Consider the following 19,345-nt stretch of genomic DNA (forward strand, 5'->3'; position numbering starts at 1 on the left):
CAAGAAAACATTTTCTTGAACCATGAAGCTAGGGATATGTGCAGATAAAAGGATTATCAAGGGTAGTTGATTGATTTTCTAAATAACAGGATCTGAAAAATCCTGGAAGAAAACTAGGGTGTGGAAATGAGTGACTATTGGGTAACAGGTAGGAAAACGTGGAGACCAGTTTGAATAAACGAGCATACACTGTGTCTTCATTAGGAATCATTTCCTTCACATATACAACTACATCAAGGAAACACTTCTACAAAATCTACGATCTCATTCATTTTTAAAATCAGTTTGCAAGGAAATTTGTATTCTCAATACCTTAGGTTAAAAGTACTTGGATTTTGATATTTACCCCTAAGTATATCTGGCACTCTCAGTCATTTCTTGATCACATGGTTTCTTGATAAAAGATGACTAAAATAGTAATGATGCTAAAAAAAATTAACATCCTGCCTAGAGCTCAGGACAGCAGGCACAATGCACTTAACCATTTCTTGTTATTGAGCTCACCAAACTAAACCAATGGAATGACTTACTATTTAGTCCACTTAAAATAAGATCATTTTCCTTTTTAAATAATTTATTTTTAGACAAGTTGTTATTCAGAAAAATAATATCAAAATGTGTTAATTCATACTGATTTTAAATAAGCATTGAGCATTTGGCCTGAACTTACCCTTTGGTACCCTATTTTCTTCTTACTTGACACTTCATTCTATTAATACACCAATGAAAGGAATTAGAAGAAAATGAATAGCATTTCAATTTGGATGCAGATATTTTGTACTCATACTAATAACAGCTCATGCTTTCAAAGGAATGGAAAAATAAAACCATATGTGGTAACACAGAGTGCTGTAGTCATAAGTTATCCAAACATACAACCATTTCCATTACACAATTAAGCAGCCAGTTCTACCACACGACAAAACATCTGATTAAAAAAGCTTACAACCAATGCTCTAAGAAGAAAACATTATTGAAAATAGTTGTAAAATATACCCTCGTAAAATGGCAGTTTTTTTTAACATTAAAACCTTGTTTCAGAAGTTCCCCGCTTTAGGTTGTTACTCAAAAACTCATCATGTTCAAAACTCAAATTATTGTGTGATCTGGAAATCATGAGAAGCTTCTCCTTATTGGTGAAGTCCTTTTTAATTGCAGCCTGGGGCACAAGCAATCTATCCATCGGGTCCTCTTTGTTCTCCAGTTTCATATACCCTTTGCTGTTGCTTCGATCCAAACGAGGCCAACTTGGATGCTTCCGCTGCTCTGCCTGAACCGTTAGTGTGGAGGGACCTCGCTCTAAGTCTAAGGATTTTGAGTGTGATGAGAGCAAATGCAGGGAGGTATTGGATCCAAATTGTCTTCTAGCAGCCCCAGGCGACAAGAACTGCCCAGCCCCAGGTCCCAGAGCCACGGAAGATTTGTACTGACTTGACAATGATTCCCCAACAGAGTAATTCCTTGGCAGCCCCATGCTGACTGGCTGGAAGGATTCACTGGCACTGGGCAGAGGGACCATGAGGGAATCCATTGACAAATTTCGTGACTTACTTTTGACATTATCAACATCCTCAGTGATGTTATCAATACTTGGCTCATCAATCACACAGTTATTAAGTTTGATCACAGGCAATGTAAAAGCACTGATGGAAGATGACACAATTGATTTTGTTTCACACTTCCTAGGGCCACTGGTCTTCTCATCAGCTGCTGTAGAAGAAGGTGGATAGAGGCCAAACACAGAGACAGCACTGTCAGAGAGCAGAGGAGGCATCAGGTGGCCAACACTCTTACTTTCATTCAGCATGAGTTCATCCTCCTCCACAGAGCTATCCATTCGGAAACTGCTCCGGAAACCTGAGAAAGAGGCAATAGTATTGGCTGCCAATCTCGAGGCACAGGAGCTCCCATTCTGTCTTACTTCTGTTTCTCCCACCAATCCAGTGTACATGCCATTCATGTGCTTTTGCTCTTTGATTCTCAGCGTGTGGATGTCAATGACTGTGGAATAGATATCCCGCATGTGTATGATTTTGGTTTCTTTGTCACGGTTTTCATGCAGGATGGCATTAGCACAGATGAAGATGAAAATACCAATGCCCATGGTGAAAGGACCAAGCATTTTCATTTTATCAGAATGCAAGTGCTGCTCAAAGAAGCGAACCACCACACCTCCTTGGTTTCGAATAACCTGAGTTTCATTGGTTGACAAGGTTGTTTCAGCATTGATGAAATGTTCTTTCTGGGGCCAATACCCAAGCACAGCCATTGCTATGCCTACAATAGAGATAAGAACTCCTAAGATGAGAAAAAAACCAGAAGGGGAATAAAGCCGAATTTTGCCACGAACAACCACAACATCAGCCCGGGGCCGCCGGCGGACAGGCTTCTTCTCCTGAGCAGCAGGTGACGGAGTGAGGTTGACATGGTGCTGTGATCGGGCAGAGTCTTGCCTTTTCAAGGCAGCTAGGCCAGTTATCACTCCTCCCGTTGCTATCATTCTGTGGCCTTTTAATCTGGAAAGAAAGGAAAGAGAAGATGATCTAGATAGGTCCTTGGGATGTGATAATCAGTTCAGTCCCATTCAATATTGGTGTGGCATTTCTGTTTCTGCTTCATATGATAGAATGGAGCAGAATAATAGCATTTTAATTGACATAATTTTGGTAAAAGTTTTCTTTATTGACTAACATAAAATTTTGGATATTTCCTTTTCTTGGCTAGGTAAACATTTCCATTCATGATGGTTAGTTCAAGATACATTCTATTGAAAAATCCTTTACCACAAGACTGATCAAAAGACTGTCTCTAACACACAGGCATCCATGATTACTCCTATACTATTCCAAATAAACAGAGAAATCCAGAATATATAATTCCTACAAAGTAAACCCAAGGTTTACAGAGATTATGCTTTATAGAAGTCAGTCCTTAAATGTCTCCTGTGAAAGTCATTAGGAGACCCTCTACATTTAATTTTCAGCTTTCAATTTTCCTCTTCCTTTTTTCTGTTTCCATAGACTTAACTTGTCCCCCTTTTCTTGAAACTCTCTTTTCTCTCATCTTTCATGATTCTAAGACATCCTGGCTACACCCTGACTGTTTTGACCATTTCAATTTGGCTTCTTCTCCCCTCACCTAAAAGTAGAGCACCTTTCCCCTACAGTTCTGTCCTTGCCTAATTTCTCTTCTATGATTTCCCTTGATGTTTATATCTATTCCTGGATCTTCCCCATTTCCTGTATGTTGATGAGCCCCAGGTCTATACTTTAGGTGAGTAGCAACTGAACATTTCAATTGTCCATTCGGGGATATATATATATATATATATATATATATATATATATCCAGCAACATAGAACACATTTCTACCACATATAAGCTATACTATTTGACCTGATTTTTCTAGATACTCAGTGTGTTTTATTACCATGTGCCCAAATCCTAATTTTATGTTGGATAATTTGTGTATGGCTACATGAACAAATGTTTTGTTTGTCTTTGCAAGATCTTTTTTAAAAGAAAATCTAATTTACTTTATTGTGAAATATATAAAATTTGTTCACTTTATATCTGAATGTTTAGTGGGGTAAGTTATCAAGTTTGCCTTTACTTTGCTATAGATATCAAGTTATCTATAACTCCTAAAATCCTAGAATCTTTCACTAAATATTAGTGTTTCTTGATCCCACCCTTCTCCTACCTACTTTAACCCAGCCTAGTCCAGCTCATATTAACTCTTCTTGAATCACTATAATAACTTTCAAGCTTATATCCCAAACCTTAGTTTCCCATTCTTTAAAACTGATGGCACACACAGATGGCAGATGAACTACATCAAGATGCAACTCAGACTCTCTGCTTGAGTGGAATAATGAATAAAATATCCCCAATTACCTTTTAAAATTTAATCTAGGATTCCAGGCACAACTGAGTTTATCTCTAATTATTCCCTTTACCTGACATAATCTAGAACCCAGTGAACATTCTGTTCTGTGCAGATACTGAGACTTTCTTTGTTAGGAATGTTTAAACTCTGTAGGTTCCCCACTCAACCATTCCCAGTCTTCATAGAGTGCCATTTGGCTAATCATCAAATTTCATCTTCTTTATAAAGTCTTCTCTGACCTATTCCTCACTTTCCACACAACCTCTCACTCCTTAAGGCATCTCAACTAGTTTTCTGTGGCATTCGCCATATTATGAAGTTTTAGTTTTTCCACTTCTTGGGGTCAAACATCAGATTTAATTAATGAATTCAGAACAATCAACTGTAACACCTAGCACTTACCTAGTGAGACCATTATATTATCATAACAATTTTTCCAGCTAAAAATATGGGAAAACAAAATTAACAGCCAAACAAAAAAGCAGTATGTTTCAGTTAGAAAATAACATTTGTCTTGATGGGTAATACATAGTGTTTAACAATGACGAATTTGTTTACAGGAAGCAGAGAATATTAAAAAGAAATGCAGACTTCAGAAAACTTCTGAGAGAGGGTTTCTTTAAGGCATCAACTTTGATCCTTGCTGAATTGTGTTCACCTTTTTAAAATCTTTTTTTTCCTTTTAGATTTCTATTTATGATTTCCGAATTTCTGTGTGGGGTTGTGGATAGAACCTACAGTTTTACAAAGCTGATAAATAAATCCAGCCTTCAGTAGAATTATAATTAGGATTATAATTAGAATTAGGATTAAATGAATGCTGGAAGAACAAATTAATCTTTAACATATCATTCTGGTGTATGCAACTGATCAAAATGTTCACACTAGAGTTTAGAACTTTGACTAAAATAAATCTCAGTGTCAACACATTCTCCCAAACCCAAACCTGTTCCAAGTGTTTGAACCAACTGCTTAGATTAGATTAGTCTTCTAACCTGGTTATTTCCATGTGGCAGGCTAAGGATTTATTCTGAAATCCTTCTAAATTGAATGGAAACAAGGGCAAAAGCCTTTCATTTGGTTTAAATTGCATTCCATACAAATTCCTAGTCCTCCTTCATTTTTCAGTAAGCACTGCCACTTTCTATTTTTGAGGCTGATAGAAGGGAAATAGGAACAAGAAAAGTCTAAGAAAACATAAAGGGAGAAAAATGGAAAGCAGACATAAAAGGTTGTACTTCTATGTGAACAAGCAAAGTAGGAGAGACTAGATTAGAAGGGAAGCAAGGGTAGCCTTAAGAATACACAACAAAGGGAGGAAAAACCTATGGAGTAGTTTGGAAACAACAACTGCTACGTAAAAAGGAGAGCACGCTTCTACAGTTCAATCTGCCCATCTACCCTGCTCCAGCACATACAGGGGCACCAAAGTCTTCCTTCAGAATTAAGGTAAATGAACACTACACCAGGCCATATTATAACTCAGAGGCCTGACCTAAACCTTGGGTGGAAAGCAAAGGTGAGCTAATTCAGTTATGGCTTTCAAGAGACATACATTTTGTGAAGGAGCTCAGACACGTACATTAAACAGCAAATGCAGCAAATGCCATTTCTAGATGCCTACATTTTACACTCATCCACACTACAGTTGAAGTAAGACACAAACATTATTGTAATTATTTTACGAAAATTCATCTGGGAGAAGAATATTGTAATGAAGAAGTCATATCAGAAACAGCAGGATGCCAGTGTCACAACCAGATGCTAGGGAAGCCACCAAGGCCAGAGGAACAAAGCCACAGCATACTGCATCATCTAACCATCATCGGTCTGCAATGTTCAGGACATGCAAGACAGCCTGCATCTACCTGTTCAGATGTGCTTCAAAGCCACATCTCTTCCATTCTACACTTTGTCCCTGTTTCTCACATTTTGCTGTGTGTTTTCCTCCGCCTGGGAATATAGGCACCCCGTTGACTAATCTTTTGTAACAAACTGCATCATTCTTCCAGCTTTTAGCAATAACAGTCCTGATCGTAGTAATAGCTAACCCCTACTGTTTGTGTCACACGCTGTTCTGAGTGCTTTTACGTCTAAAAACATTTGTGCGCATACCAATTGTGGAGCTGGTGTAAGATCTATGATTTCTATTTTGCAGATAATAAAACTCAGGCTTGGAGGGTGCAAGTCAGTTGCTGAGTGCCATGTAGCTAGGGAAGTGGCCCAGTGCCTTTGGTCCTCTAGAACATGAGGATGGAATTCCAAATTCACTTTTTCTTGAGGTTTCCTTTTCCTTTCATTGTTTCTTAAGTTTGATTTCTATTTCCATCCTTTACCACAGCCTGAAGAATGCTGTTCTGCTTTGAAGACTAGAACTGGGAGTCAAACCAACGTCCAGTACTGAAGCCTCAGAGGACACATGGGAGAAGCTTTGCGTGTGTGAAGATGAAAGGTCTGATCCTGGATTGAAATCCTCACACCTGCATGGGACCCCTTGGGTGGACATCCGGCCCCTCACACCCGCATGGGACTCCTTGGGTGGACATCTAGCCTTTCAGCCTGCATTGGGCCCCTTGGGTGGACATCTGGTCTTTCACGCCTGCATTGGGCCCCTTGGGTGGACATCTGGCCTGTCACGCCTGCACTGGGCCCCTTGGGTGGACATCCGGCCCCTCATGCCTGCATGGGACTCCTTGGAAATACATTTGGAACCTCATGCCTGTGCAGGTCCCCTTCAAGATCTGAAGGGGAAGCCTCAGAACCAACCACTCTCCTCCCCCATGTCACACCCCTGCTCTTCACTCTTCAGCACCCTGAAAGGGCAGGATTCCATCTGATTTCCTCAAATACCCACCTGAACAATTTTACTGCAGTTCATTTTGTCAAAGGGCACAGAGTTTTTACTTATTGTTCTCTCTTAACCCCATGTCTGTCTTCCAAAACTGTTGTCCCTCTAAGTTTGGGTTCATGTGGAAATATTATAAACCTAACTGATCGTGCATGAATATTCTGAAATTGAGCAAAGCATACAGCAAAGTCCTGTGGCTCTCTAGGCAGTGTTCATTTGCTTGGAAATTTATTCATAAAATTCATATAAATGGAAATGGTCATTACAGTAGGTGTAAGGGTCAAATTATATTCCATACACAGAACAAAATGATCTGCACGCAATTCTCTCCTCCCCTCCCCTCCCTTCCCTTCCCCTCCCCTCCCCTCTCCTCTCCTCTCCTCTCCTCTCCTCTCCTCTCCTCTCCTCTCCTCTCCTCTCCTCTCCTCTCCTCTCCTCCCCTCTCCTCTCCTCTCTTCCTCTCTCCTCCTTCCTCTTTTCTTTCTTTCTCTCTCTCTCTCTCTCTCTCTTTCTTTCTTGAGACTGTTCAATGACTTAAACATAAATCTAAAGGAGAGAGGGGAAGCGACAGTGTTCCCAGAGACTTCAGGAAAAAATCATGATTTTTTTTTCAAAAACAAATAAATATGCATATAATTCTGCCTTGAGAATTAAAAAATATTTCAGTTAACTATTAGCTGCATACTGATGAGTTTTCCTTCCCTCCCCCCCATTCACTGTAACTACAATTTCTCTAGTCACAAATACCAAGATTATCAACTTAAAATTTCACAAAATATACCTTCCTCCTCGCTGCATGAACCAGGACACAGGTAGGTTATCTCCAGGTATGTCACCTTAGGTGAATCTGAGCTGAATCGTCAATCCTGGGAGTCACATGCAGGAAATCGCTCTCCTCCTCAACATGGATATGCACACTTTTGCCTTCACCCAAGCACCTGCCCACCTCGGTCTCCTTTCCCTCTGTCTGGCCCATGCCGAGTCTATCCCTTTCAGCTGAAAGCTCTTTCTCCTGCTCTGTATGTCACATGTGTAACAGAACACCATATGCAGTCTGTCTTAATCTTCAGGCTTAGTTGCTCCTATTCTTGCTCTGCCAATAATTTTTAAAGCCCCCTTTTGTTGTCCTGTCCCAGTTTTGTAAGCTAAAGAATGTTCTGGAATTCCATGGCATTCGTCCAGACTGGTTTTTAATAATCTCACATTCCTGCAAGTTCCCCCTCCCCACATTTGGGTCCTTTCTTCTGACCACCATGGTTTATTATTCTGACCACACATCTGTATATGTCAGGCATTGTTTATATCTGGAATAATGACAATTAAATAGACTAACAGATTTCATAGAGATTCTGAATCCAGACATAAGTAAGAATGCCATCTAAAATTAAGCACTGAATTCAGGGTGAGTAAAATCAGGATTTCAGTTGTCAGAGACCCGATCAACATGTGCTTTTTCAACATGTTCCTTTTTCTGTTGACTCTTCCAGTAGTCCAGGACGTATAAATTTTCCTGCAATGTAGTAAGTGCTCAGTGAGTATCTGATGACTATGAACTCTCTTGATAAATTCTTAAGTATGCTCCAAATGTGTCAAGCATTATGGACACGGTTTAATAAAACCTAGTCAGTGGTTTCAAGGAATATGGAGTCCAGAGGGAAAGCATGTAAAGAAAATATTTGAAGCGAAATGCACTGTGAGAATGGAATTCGGAGTTTCCTGCAGAATGCGTTTTCACATTACCTGGAGGAGTCAGGGGAGACTTGCCACAAGTGGTAACTATGAATGGAGCCTTGGTGCATCAGGAGGAGTGTGCTAGGCAGACAGACTAATTTATTTTTGTTACTGATTGTTTGACAAGGTCCTGTGATTTTTCTTCATCTTCTCCATTTTAAATATGTTTAATGCCCTCTTATTTATACATTGGGATTTTTACCCTTTATCCAGAGGTCTGAAGCACACTAGAATGTGAAACTATCTGCTCAAAAGAAAGAGAAGTTACTCTATGCCTTCAGGACTAAACAAAAACATTATATAAAACTCCCATGTGGTATCTAGAAATGTGACAGATGGAAATATTGTCTGTTTAAGCTAGAACAATTTTAGGACTTTCTTTCCCGTAGAGACATTTTAGACTTCTAGAATGGGATTTATAATCCATATCTTCAAAAGAGTTGAAAGAAAACTCCTATGAGTAGCAATTAATTGAATAAAACAAAGCTTACAAAGAAAAAATGGGAGCAGGTATGTGACCTAACAGTCAAGATAACAGGTTAAGATATCTATATGGCATATCCGAATTTGAGTTATTGGTTTCAATCCCAATTTGAGCTTCCTGCTGAGGCATACTACAGAGCAACAGTGATGGCTAAACTTGCTTCTGCCACAAACATGGAAAGCCTGGGTTGAGTTCATGTTCCTAGTTGGGGCTTGGCTCAGCCCCAGCCATTACCAATATTTTGGCAATGAACTAGTGATAGTCTCTCTCTCTCTCTCTCTCTCTATTTCAAATAAATTTAAAATTTTGCTTCAACTGAAAATTAGGAATGGAATAGAGATCACCCTCTGAGGCGCACCCTGATGGGTTTGCACATGGGCAATACAATTGGGTACCAAAATCCTACTCCTTGCTTCATTACTTGGTAGATATGCAATCTTGGATAAGTTGCACTATTCTTATCGCAGTTCAGTTCTTCCATGTGTAAAATGCCTTGTTTAAGACACAGTGTTCTATTCACTAGAAGCAGAAGATCTGGGGGCCTGAACTGCTACATACCACAAATAACTAATTAATCACTCTCGTGGAACATTTGTTTTTTCATCTGTAAAATGAGTATAATAACAATGCCTGCAGGGTTGCTGTGAAGCAAACCAGATAATGAATGTAAGGCACCACTGAGATCTGGATATCTGGTCTGTATCAGGGAACACTGCTGTGCAGGAGGGAACGCCACTGCCTGCTGACGCCACATCTCATACGGGCGCTGCTTCACATGCCAGTCGTTCCACTTCTGATCCAGCTCCCTGCTAATGGCATGGGAAAGCAGAAGTGGGTCCAAGTACTTAGGTCCCTGCAACCCATGCTGCGGACCTGGAGCTCCTGGCTCCGAACTTGAGCCTGGTCCAGCCCTAGCCATTGTAATCACCTGGGAAGTAATCCAGTGGATGGAAGATGTCTGGCTCTCCCTCTCTTTGCATCTTGGATTTTCAAATAGATCAATAAATAAATAATTTATAAAGGTCTACATCAATGATACCAAATAGTTCTGAAAGCATCAATATATATTCACTGTGAAACATGTACCTAAAACAGACTAAAAGTCAAGTGGAAAACAGTCTCTGGATATAGGACTGATAAAATATCGTAAGGACGATGCAAGATCCTAATTCTGTGGCAAGAAGTTTAATCTACAATTTTACCTACATTCTGAATATCCTGCTGGTTTGTTTTAGAGAGAGAGGTTTTTAAATCTTCAATATGGTTCTACATCCATATGAAGGCTAGAACTAAGAGGGAATACAGAATGTTTGGGTAATTAGCAGAACAATACTCAAGCCATTAAATATTAAGTATCTATATATGTTCAAGTTCACCCTGAGAACACAGAAAAGGCTGGAAGTAGAGAATGTACTTGGAAATCAACACATCTTCATTGTCCATAATGCATTCAAAGTCTGCCAGCCTGACAGACAGTTAAAATATGAGCCCAGGCCAATTATGAGCTGTGTGACAATGCCATGCATCAACTGATCACTGAGGACTAAAAACCAGGAAGCCCATGGAACACAGAAGTCCTCTGGAGGGCAAGTAGCAGATCCATAATGAGCTTAGAAAACAGCCTGCTGAGTCCCTGTGGGAAGCAATTTCTGCAGGAACAGAAGAAATTAGAAGCCCATTTCCCCCAAGGTAGAAATATGCTTCCTGCCATGCAATGCAACTCTTTAGAGCTGAACAAGTTTTTACAATGATCCATTCACTGCCTTGTCCTGACAGGAACAACAAACTGCAACCCAGTGAGAAGAAGCTGCTGCTAAAGAAGTCACAACTTTATTAAAAATGACAGGAACTTTAAAAATCTTATAGGAAGTTAGCTGAGAAATTCTGGGAAGAGTTAAAAACATTTAAAACCATCAACTGGATGTTTCACAGAGGTCCTCCCTGCTGCAGGAGAACATCTGGTTACTTCACTTGAGGATCCAGTCACCATGGTTTTGGAGATGGCCTTGGCATGTGAGACTTAGTAATCATTAATGTTCTTTTCAGAGATGTTTATATGGCTGGAAAATCCCCCAAACACTGTTGACATGCCCACAGGACAGGGAAGCTGGAGGGCAGTCATAACCCTAGTTCTAGCTGCTTCACTTAGCATCAAATATCTTACATAAGCCTGCCAGTTTTGCAAGGAACATGGTTGTATCAGTTCTCTTCCAGCTACTGACGGTTTCATGCAGTAAGAGCAAAATCACCACCTATTATCAGCAATGAGTAGCACTGTCTTTTCATGCACAGTACATTAGATCTCTTAAAATGCCAATAACTCAATTCATGGTAAAACATTTAAGATCCTACCCTACAAAATACTAGCGAATATTTCACATCACATCATTTTGGCTAGACAATTTTACATTTGTTTTTCCTGTAAGTACAATTTAAACAGAATCATTTTTAGAGCAAAACAGAAAGAAGTACAGAGGGAAGATATTGGATAATGCAGACTGGCAAGACAATCTGCCTACCACTAACACAAAGAATAAAGAATCTACTAAGCTTAGAGATATATAAGTCTCTCACCATTCAGGAGACTTGTGGGGTTTTTTTGTTTGTTTTTTGAGGCTTGGAAACAAACAAATAAGCAAACAAAACTAAGACTGTGAGCAAGCCTGTGTTTCTGGTTTTATCCTTCATTTCTCTTCCTCCCTGTATAGATTAGCTAGAAAATGGGGGGAAACAGACTTTCAGACTCCCAGGTATTAAAAAAAGTAACTGCCAGTTTGCATACTCCTCTTCTCTCCATTTTGGAAATTATTTGCTTATAGATGCAATATGTATGTGCTCCCCTATTTCTGATTCACATGCTGAAATCCTAGACCCCCATCGCACCCTACTCCAGGGGTGGCATCAAGGAGGTGACAGGAAGAGCTTGTGAACAGGATTAGTGCTCTTGAGGCTTAGTTCATTCTGTGCCGCTAAAAAAGAAAACCTGGGAAATTCATTCCTCGGAGTCCTGGGGCCTGAGAAGCCCTAGATTAAGAGGTCGTACCTGGTGAGGACCTACTTGTAGTGTCAACATGGTGAAAGGCATCACATGGTGAGACAGCAGGATCAAACCAATTCAGACCTATTTGCCCTTACGTGAAAAGCCACTGATTCCATCACAGGGACTCTCAGGATGGCATCTAATCCTAACAAAGTCACAAAGATCCTCCACAAAAAACACCAACACATGAATTGTGGGGATTAAGTTTGCAAGGCATGATGAACTTATGTGTCATACATTCAAATCACGGCACCTCACAAAGAGACTCCGGAGAACTGCTTCACCGCTTTGACTACGTGAGGACACAGCGGTAGGCTCTCAATGGAGACTCAAGCTGCAAGCCCCTTGATCTTGTATTTTCCAGATTCCAGAACGGTGAAAAATAAATTTCTGGAGCTTACAAGACATGAGCTCTATAATATTTTTGACATAACAGCATGAGTGGACTAATACATTCCTTGTAGTAACAAGGAAAATAAAGAAAAAAGGAAGGAAGAAGGAAAAAAAAGAAGGAAAGAAAGGAAAGAAAGAAAAGAAAAGAAAAGAAAAGAAGAGGGAGGGAGGGAAGGAAAGAAGGCAGGGAACAATAATTCCTCTGGCTTCCTTAGGTGCTCTTGCCAAAGGCAAGTATGGGTTTGCGTTTCTTCAAATTATTTCCAAAGAAAGGAGGAAAACATTTTGTTTTTCAGAACTGATTTGTGTAAGACTTTTATTTAGACCAGTTTGTTGAAGTGAAACACCTGGCAAACTTGTATATATTTCTATTGTTTTGGGCTGTGTTGTAGCATATAAAACATTTCAGTTATATTTGTTTTACTTTTTCAGTATGTTTATTGAAAGACATTTGGCAATGTAAGATTGAATGTAAAAAAAAATTATTCCGTGCTTCCTTTCAGTAATTATGTTAATGCTCCAAATGAAGAATTACTAATGCATCTGGAAGTGTAAGTCTTTAGACAGTGATCTTTTAATTATAGGTAATCAATCTCTCCTTCCCTGGTCTGAAATGCCACCTTTATAGCACATTAATTACACGTATCTGTATTACATAGAGAAGTTGGCCTGAATTTTGTTCCAGTTCGAAGATGTATCATTCCATCCCACTAATTTATTAATTTGCCACCAAACCTACATAATTACTACTAGTAGTCTAATACATATTTAGATATCTGATTACTATTCTAATTACTACTATCCTTTATCAGTAGCTTTTTGCTAGGCCTAGCTTGATAGCCTAATGGTTAAGTCCTTTCTTTGCATCCCAGGATCTCTTATGGGTGTTGGTTCATGTCCTGTCAGCTCTACTTTCCATCCAGCCCTCTGATTGTGGTCTGGGAAAGCAGCAGAGGATAGGCCAAAGTCTTGGGACCCTGCAACTGTATGGAAGACCTGTAGGAAGCTCCTCGCTCCTGACTTTACATCGGCTCAGCTCTGGCCACTGCAGCCACTTAGGAAGTGAGTCCGCAGATGGATGATCTTTCTTTCTGTCTCTCCTTCTCTCTGTAAATCTGTCTTTCCAATGAAAATAAATAAATCTTTAGAAAAATTCATTCAAAAAAAAAAAAGCTTCTTGTCTAGTTTTATACGATATAACCACAATGGCTGGTACTGGACATGGTCAAAGCCGGGAGCCAGAGACTCCTTATGGGTTTCCAACAAGGGTCTAAGGGCCTGAGCACTTGAGCCATGTTCTGCTGCTTTCCCAGGAGCATTAGCAGGAAGGTGGATGGGAAGTGGCATGGCAGGGATTTGAACTGGCTCCCATATAGGATGCCAGTGCTACAGGTGGCAACTTTACACCCACCACATTGAAGGCAACAAAACTTTATATTTAAAACTGTAATTATTTTCATTGGAATCAGGGCACATAAATAAATAGTCATACATGTATCTATACATGTGTAAATATACCTATAAAATAAACACACACGAAAGTCTTAATTATTTTAGAGGTAATCTGTGACTACTTTGCCATGTGTGTGTTTTTTACTTTCTTCCTGTGTGTTCCATGAGGAAGATATTCTGACTTTGTAGGTGAAACATGTTTATGCTTTATTGTACAAGAAGTCTTATGTTTTTAAAGCAAATAAAGGTGTTTAAAAAAAATAAAAAAATAAACACACACAAGTAGTGACATTTTGAATGCAGCATTTTACTTTAAAACAGATTTATTTCATGCCAAGTCTTCCTGAAAATCATTGAGCTTCCTCACTTCTTGCTGCCTGTTATCCCCCATGTATATTGTCATTGGTCTTCTATTGTAGATGATCATGCATTCTTTTGGTATCGTAACATCTTCAGGTATTATTTGGATATTGGAAGACTACTGATTTTATTAATTTTTTTTACTGTCACTTTATTAAATTTTCTCACTGATACAAAAATATTTTAGTCCAATCTCTAGGTATTCCAGAAATGAAATTATTTCATCTAGATATGGTATTTTACTTTCTTTCCCAATTTTGATTAAACTGAAAATTGCTATTTCTAACTGTATCACTTAGTGCCTGCAAAATACTAGAGAAGCACGGCAGATAGCCTCATTACTGATTTTGACAAAAATCATCACTGGCAACACCACTGTTTTAATAAGTTTTGAGCTAGAATGTCAGGGGAAAAACAGCAGATATGAAGTTAGTGCTGGAGATGAGGGTAGTGGAGGCGAAAGGAAGGAAGAGGGAAAGGACCAAGCAAAGAAAAGGAGGAACAAGAAAAGGTGGGGGATAAGCAGCAAGCACAGAAAGAGAAAGTTGTCTTGGAGAACAAGCTGATATATATTATTAAAGAAAATATCTGAAAGCAAAAATATCTGAAAGCAAGAATAACAACTCCTATACATATTTTCTTAACTGTTATTGTTTCCTTCCATCTTAAAAAACCATTTATCGAAGGATAAGAATTTTGTCTGAGATAGTCTGGATTACCGAGACATATACCAAATGCTAATGAAAGGAATAAAACAGAATGAAACATCACACAAGAATATGAAAAAGATCATAAGTAAAGCTTAGTAGTGAAAAGTTTCAAGGGAAGCCTAACACAACAACAGAAGATCAAACTATGCTTCTAAAAATCGCACACATACACATTACCACTCCCTACAAAAGCTGGATATTTTTGGATCGATCTGAGATATTTTCACCTTCAAATATGCATTATACTTTACAATGGTTTGTTTCAATGGTTTCCTAAGACAGGGAGCAATCCAAGAGAAATCTGACAAAAGACATTGGTAGTCCATTCAGAGAAAAAAAAAATCCACTTGTCCAGCTAACAAATGTAAAGAGTAATGAGCAAAGCACAGCATGCTAATTTCAGAGTTACGAATATAACTGAACTTATAATTGACAAAAGAAAAAGTAGAAAAAGAAGACATTTGTTATGTCCTTTTTTGGTGAGATGTGAGGAAATAAACTATAATAAGATGCCAATGAGAGGACAATTTTTTTTTTAGATTTGGGAAGGACTTTCATAAATTAAAAAGTTGATTTCCTCCCCCAGCCAGTTCCCCTTCTCTGAATACTTCCTTTAGAAAGGCTTTGCATAAATATACTGTGTTATGCATGAGGATATTCTGTGAGTGTTATAGTAATGGCAACAACTTAGAAATAACTTTTTTCTTTTTTTTTACTGTCTGGAAAGGGATAGAGGTAGAAATAACTTAAATGTCAGGAATAGAAAATTGGTTCACATAGTCATACTGCCTCTATATAACAGAATATATAATAGCAAGAAATGCAGAATAATTAGTGTATGCTAATAAGAAAAAATATTCACATATGTTGGAAATTTTAGAATGGAAATAAAGGGTACAATCTGCTCAATTCTAATGTAAAAAAAAATGCTTTTTTTCTTGGGAGAGGGGCTGGGCTGCTCACCACCACTCAGGCTGGTGGCTAGTTACTTAGTCCCACTGGCCACTGAGCATGGCTGGGACAGGGCTTGGGGCCTAGGGCATGTAGTCACATGGGTAGAGGCCTGGTAGTGAAGAACCATGTACTGAAAATTCTCTGATTGTGACATGGACCCATTAGACAAGATAGGGAGAGAGTTTTGAACCCAGAATAGGCAAGACCAGCATTCCTAATCAGTAGGAAGTAATTAAGAAAATGTGATGAATGTGTATCACATAATCCTTATGATTAAGGATTGGAAACCTCCCAGCAGGGAATGCAACGGCAGAGGTAAATAGCTAGTTTAGAAGCCTGAGTTGGACTCCAGCCATATGTAATCCTATCTGCCTACCTGTTAATGAAATGATCCCTTTCCCAAGAAATACTTCCCCTTCTCTGGGACCTTGGGGGGTGATTTCATGTAACCGCTTCCTTTTCCTGGCTCATACATCCTGAAGCCACCCCAGTAGTCTGCATCAAAGACTAGCCCAACATGCTGCAGTGGCTCAACTCTGCAAGCCCTGCACTGGCTCTCTGCTCACAACCTGGGAAGAGCAACAGAGGATGGTCTGTGGCACTCATGTGTGAGACTCACAAGAAGCACCCGGCTCTAGACTTCAGCCTGGCCCATCACTGGCCATTGTGGCCATCTAAGGAATGAACTAGTGGATGGAAAATCTCTCATTCTCTCTCTCTCTCTCTCTCTAACTTTCAAATTAAAAACAAACAAAAAAGGAAAATTAAAAAAAACCTTTTGATCACCAAGAAAGATTGTGAAGATTCATCAAGTGTTTGTTGGCTTATCATGCTTTGCCTCTCCAAATCTTCATGTCCACCCTAAAAAGAAGCCATTAACATCCCCTTACACAGATGATCTAAGGATTCAAGAATGTGATATGCAATTTGTATACAAGCAATTCTTTTAGCAGAACTTTCAGCTCAAGTTATAACTATACAACCTTTGTGGCTACTACATTACTCCTGATCTGACTGTATCTTCAAAATGACAATGACATAGAGAATTAAAATAGCTGCTTAGCCTGTACAGTCTTTCATGGTCTTGGCTTTAGAGTGTATATTTATGGGGCCTCAATTATTTCTTTGCTGCTTTACGCATGAAGGAGACTCTTCCTCTCTCTTAAATCTGTATAAGGTAATGAAATCAAGTCATTAAGTTAATCAGGAGGTACTTCCAATTCTTTCAGAACAATGCTCATAATTAATTTCCATTTCTACTTCACTTTGGGAAGGCACAAATTCTACCTAATCTCTATTTAGTTTTGCTTATGTTGTTTTTTTAGTATAAGTCAACAATGGTAATAAGATCAACTTTCTTAGCTCCTTTACCTGCAGGACTCGTAATTTTTATCTTAAGATTCAGTGATGTCGAACATGTATCTCTGACCTGGACATCTGTCTGTTGACCTCAGAACTGTGTGCCAGAGTGCTACAGCTGAATGATTCTCTCTGTGCCCTTCCTAGCTGAGCCCCTAGAACAAGGACAACTAATGAGTACTAAGAAGGGTTCTTGGTAGAATAACGGGTAACCAAAAGGCCAAAAGCACTGACCTCTAGAAAGAGCTTATGAGAGAAGGAATGAGCAGCAGACATTTCATGGAGAATGTGACCCACAAACTATTTTCACAGAAGAGAGGGGAAGAGAAGACACAGAAATTTCCAGCAGGGAAAACGGGCTCCCTGTACAGTATGAACTGACTCGCTTGAATTCAGAGCAGCTGGACTTAGACTTAAGAAGCACAACTTTCTATCAGCAATCCCCAAGCAGAAGGGGGAATTTTCTAAGCTTGACTTGATGAATAGCAGTCATGCCATCACCTTTTGTGGTACTCCAGTAATAATTCCTTTCCATAAAAATGGAGAGCTACCTACTATACTGAAGGCAATGTGCCCCTACTTAAAGGAAATAAAGTTGGCTAAGCATTATAGTCTGTGATAAAAGTAAACATCAGTTAAATGCTGACATTTTAATAATGATGAACTCCAGAAATTAAAAAAACTCATTCTCCCGTGCACCCACATGGGAGAACCAGAAGTAGTTCCTGGCTCCTAGCTTTGGATCAACTCAGTTGTGAGCATTGTGGCCATTTTGGGGAGTGAACCAGCAGATGGAAAATGTTCTCTCTCCTCTCTGTAAATCTACCATTTCAATAAAAATAAATAAATCTTTAAAAAATCTATTTTGGGGGCTGGTGTCATGGTTGCCTGTGTCACTAGCATCCTGTTTCCCCAATTCCACATGCAGTGCAGCTTGCTGCTCACAGACCTGGAAAAGCACTGAAATACGGCGAAGTATTTGGGTGACCTTGAGGGTGTTACAAGCTCTTGGCTTCAGCCTATTGAATCCCAGACACTGTGACTTTAGCTGTTGGGAAGTGAACCAGAAGTTAGAAAATGTCTTTCTCTCTGTCTCTCCTTGTGACTCTGCCTTTTCAATAAATACTTAAATCTAAAACATAGCAGAAGGTTAGGTCATGGCAGAGTGTAGCCAAAACTCAGATAGGGGATGTGTGGATCCTATCAAGCTGATGCTTAACTTACACTGTCAGAACACTTGCCTGAAAATTTGTTCAGAACCTTTCTCTCTTAGCTGTGAAGATGTTGAAATTATTCATCTGAAAACTGAAGAAAGAATGAAAATAGAGGGAGGAGTGAAAAATTAGAAATGAGTTAGCAACTACAACTTAATAAGACTTGATGTTCTTCATAGTAACTTAATTTAGTCTTCAGAGAAGTGAGAGGAAAATATAAAAATTAATATTTACTCAAAGCCATACGGCCAAGAAGTACAAAAACAATGTTTCAAATTCAGAGCTATTTAGCATAAAGAACACAGAATTTCTGTTTCATCACAATGCACATTAACTGAAATATAATTAGGAGAAGGAAGCATGATTGGAAATGCTGAGCGAAAACAAAGAGATGAGGGCAAAAAGAGTTTAGGATTATGAAGTCAGAATTCAGTAAGGAAAATGTGTTTTTAAAAAGTTTTAGCTATATTCTTATTTGAAAGTCAGAGTTACAGAGAAAATAGGGGAAACAGAGAAAAAGATCTTCCATTTACTGGCCCATGCTAGTTGGGCATAACGGCCAGGTCAGGGCAAGGCTGAAGGCAGGAGCCATGATTTTTGTCTGGGTCTCCTGCGTGGATGGCAGAACCCAATCACTTGGAACATTGCCTGCTGCTTTTCCCAAGGCATTATCAGGGAGCTGGACCAGAAGTCGAACAGTTGGGATTCCAAGAGGCACCGATAGGAGATGCTGGCACAGTAGGCAACAGCTTTACCTACTACACCACATTGCCAGCCCAGAAAACAATATTTAAGGAAGGAAAAAAAACAGTGTTTTTAAAGAAAAGACATCAAATATACCTCTTGAATACATCACACAAACTATACTCATAATAATCTGCATTTGTGAGCACAGAATGAATTTAACTTCT

The 19,345-nt window shown here is 39.2% G+C and overlaps 1 protein-coding gene across 3 annotated transcripts in view; it reads right to left on the reverse strand.

Annotated features, from left to right (window-relative positions):
• Nucleotides 1-689: 689 nt before the first annotated feature.
• Nucleotides 690-19,345, reverse strand: part of TMEM200A (transmembrane protein 200A) — an 86,198-nt gene continuing 67,542 nt past the window's right edge. For all 3 annotated transcript variants that reach the window (XM_058675738.1, XM_058675683.1, XM_058675646.1), the window contains one exon: nucleotides 690-2,516. In XM_058675738.1, coding sequence (XP_058531721.1) covers nucleotides 1,025-2,500 — 1,476 coding nt within the window. In that variant the 5' untranslated portion in view covers nucleotides 2,501-2,516 and the 3' untranslated portion in view covers nucleotides 690-1,024. The remainder of the gene's footprint in view (nucleotides 2,517-19,345) is intronic.

The sequence above is a fragment of the Ochotona princeps genome, chromosome 1 (assembly GCF_030435755.1).
Source record: "Ochotona princeps isolate mOchPri1 chromosome 1, mOchPri1.hap1, whole genome shotgun sequence".
NCBI lineage: Eukaryota > Metazoa > Chordata > Mammalia > Lagomorpha > Ochotonidae > Ochotona > Ochotona princeps.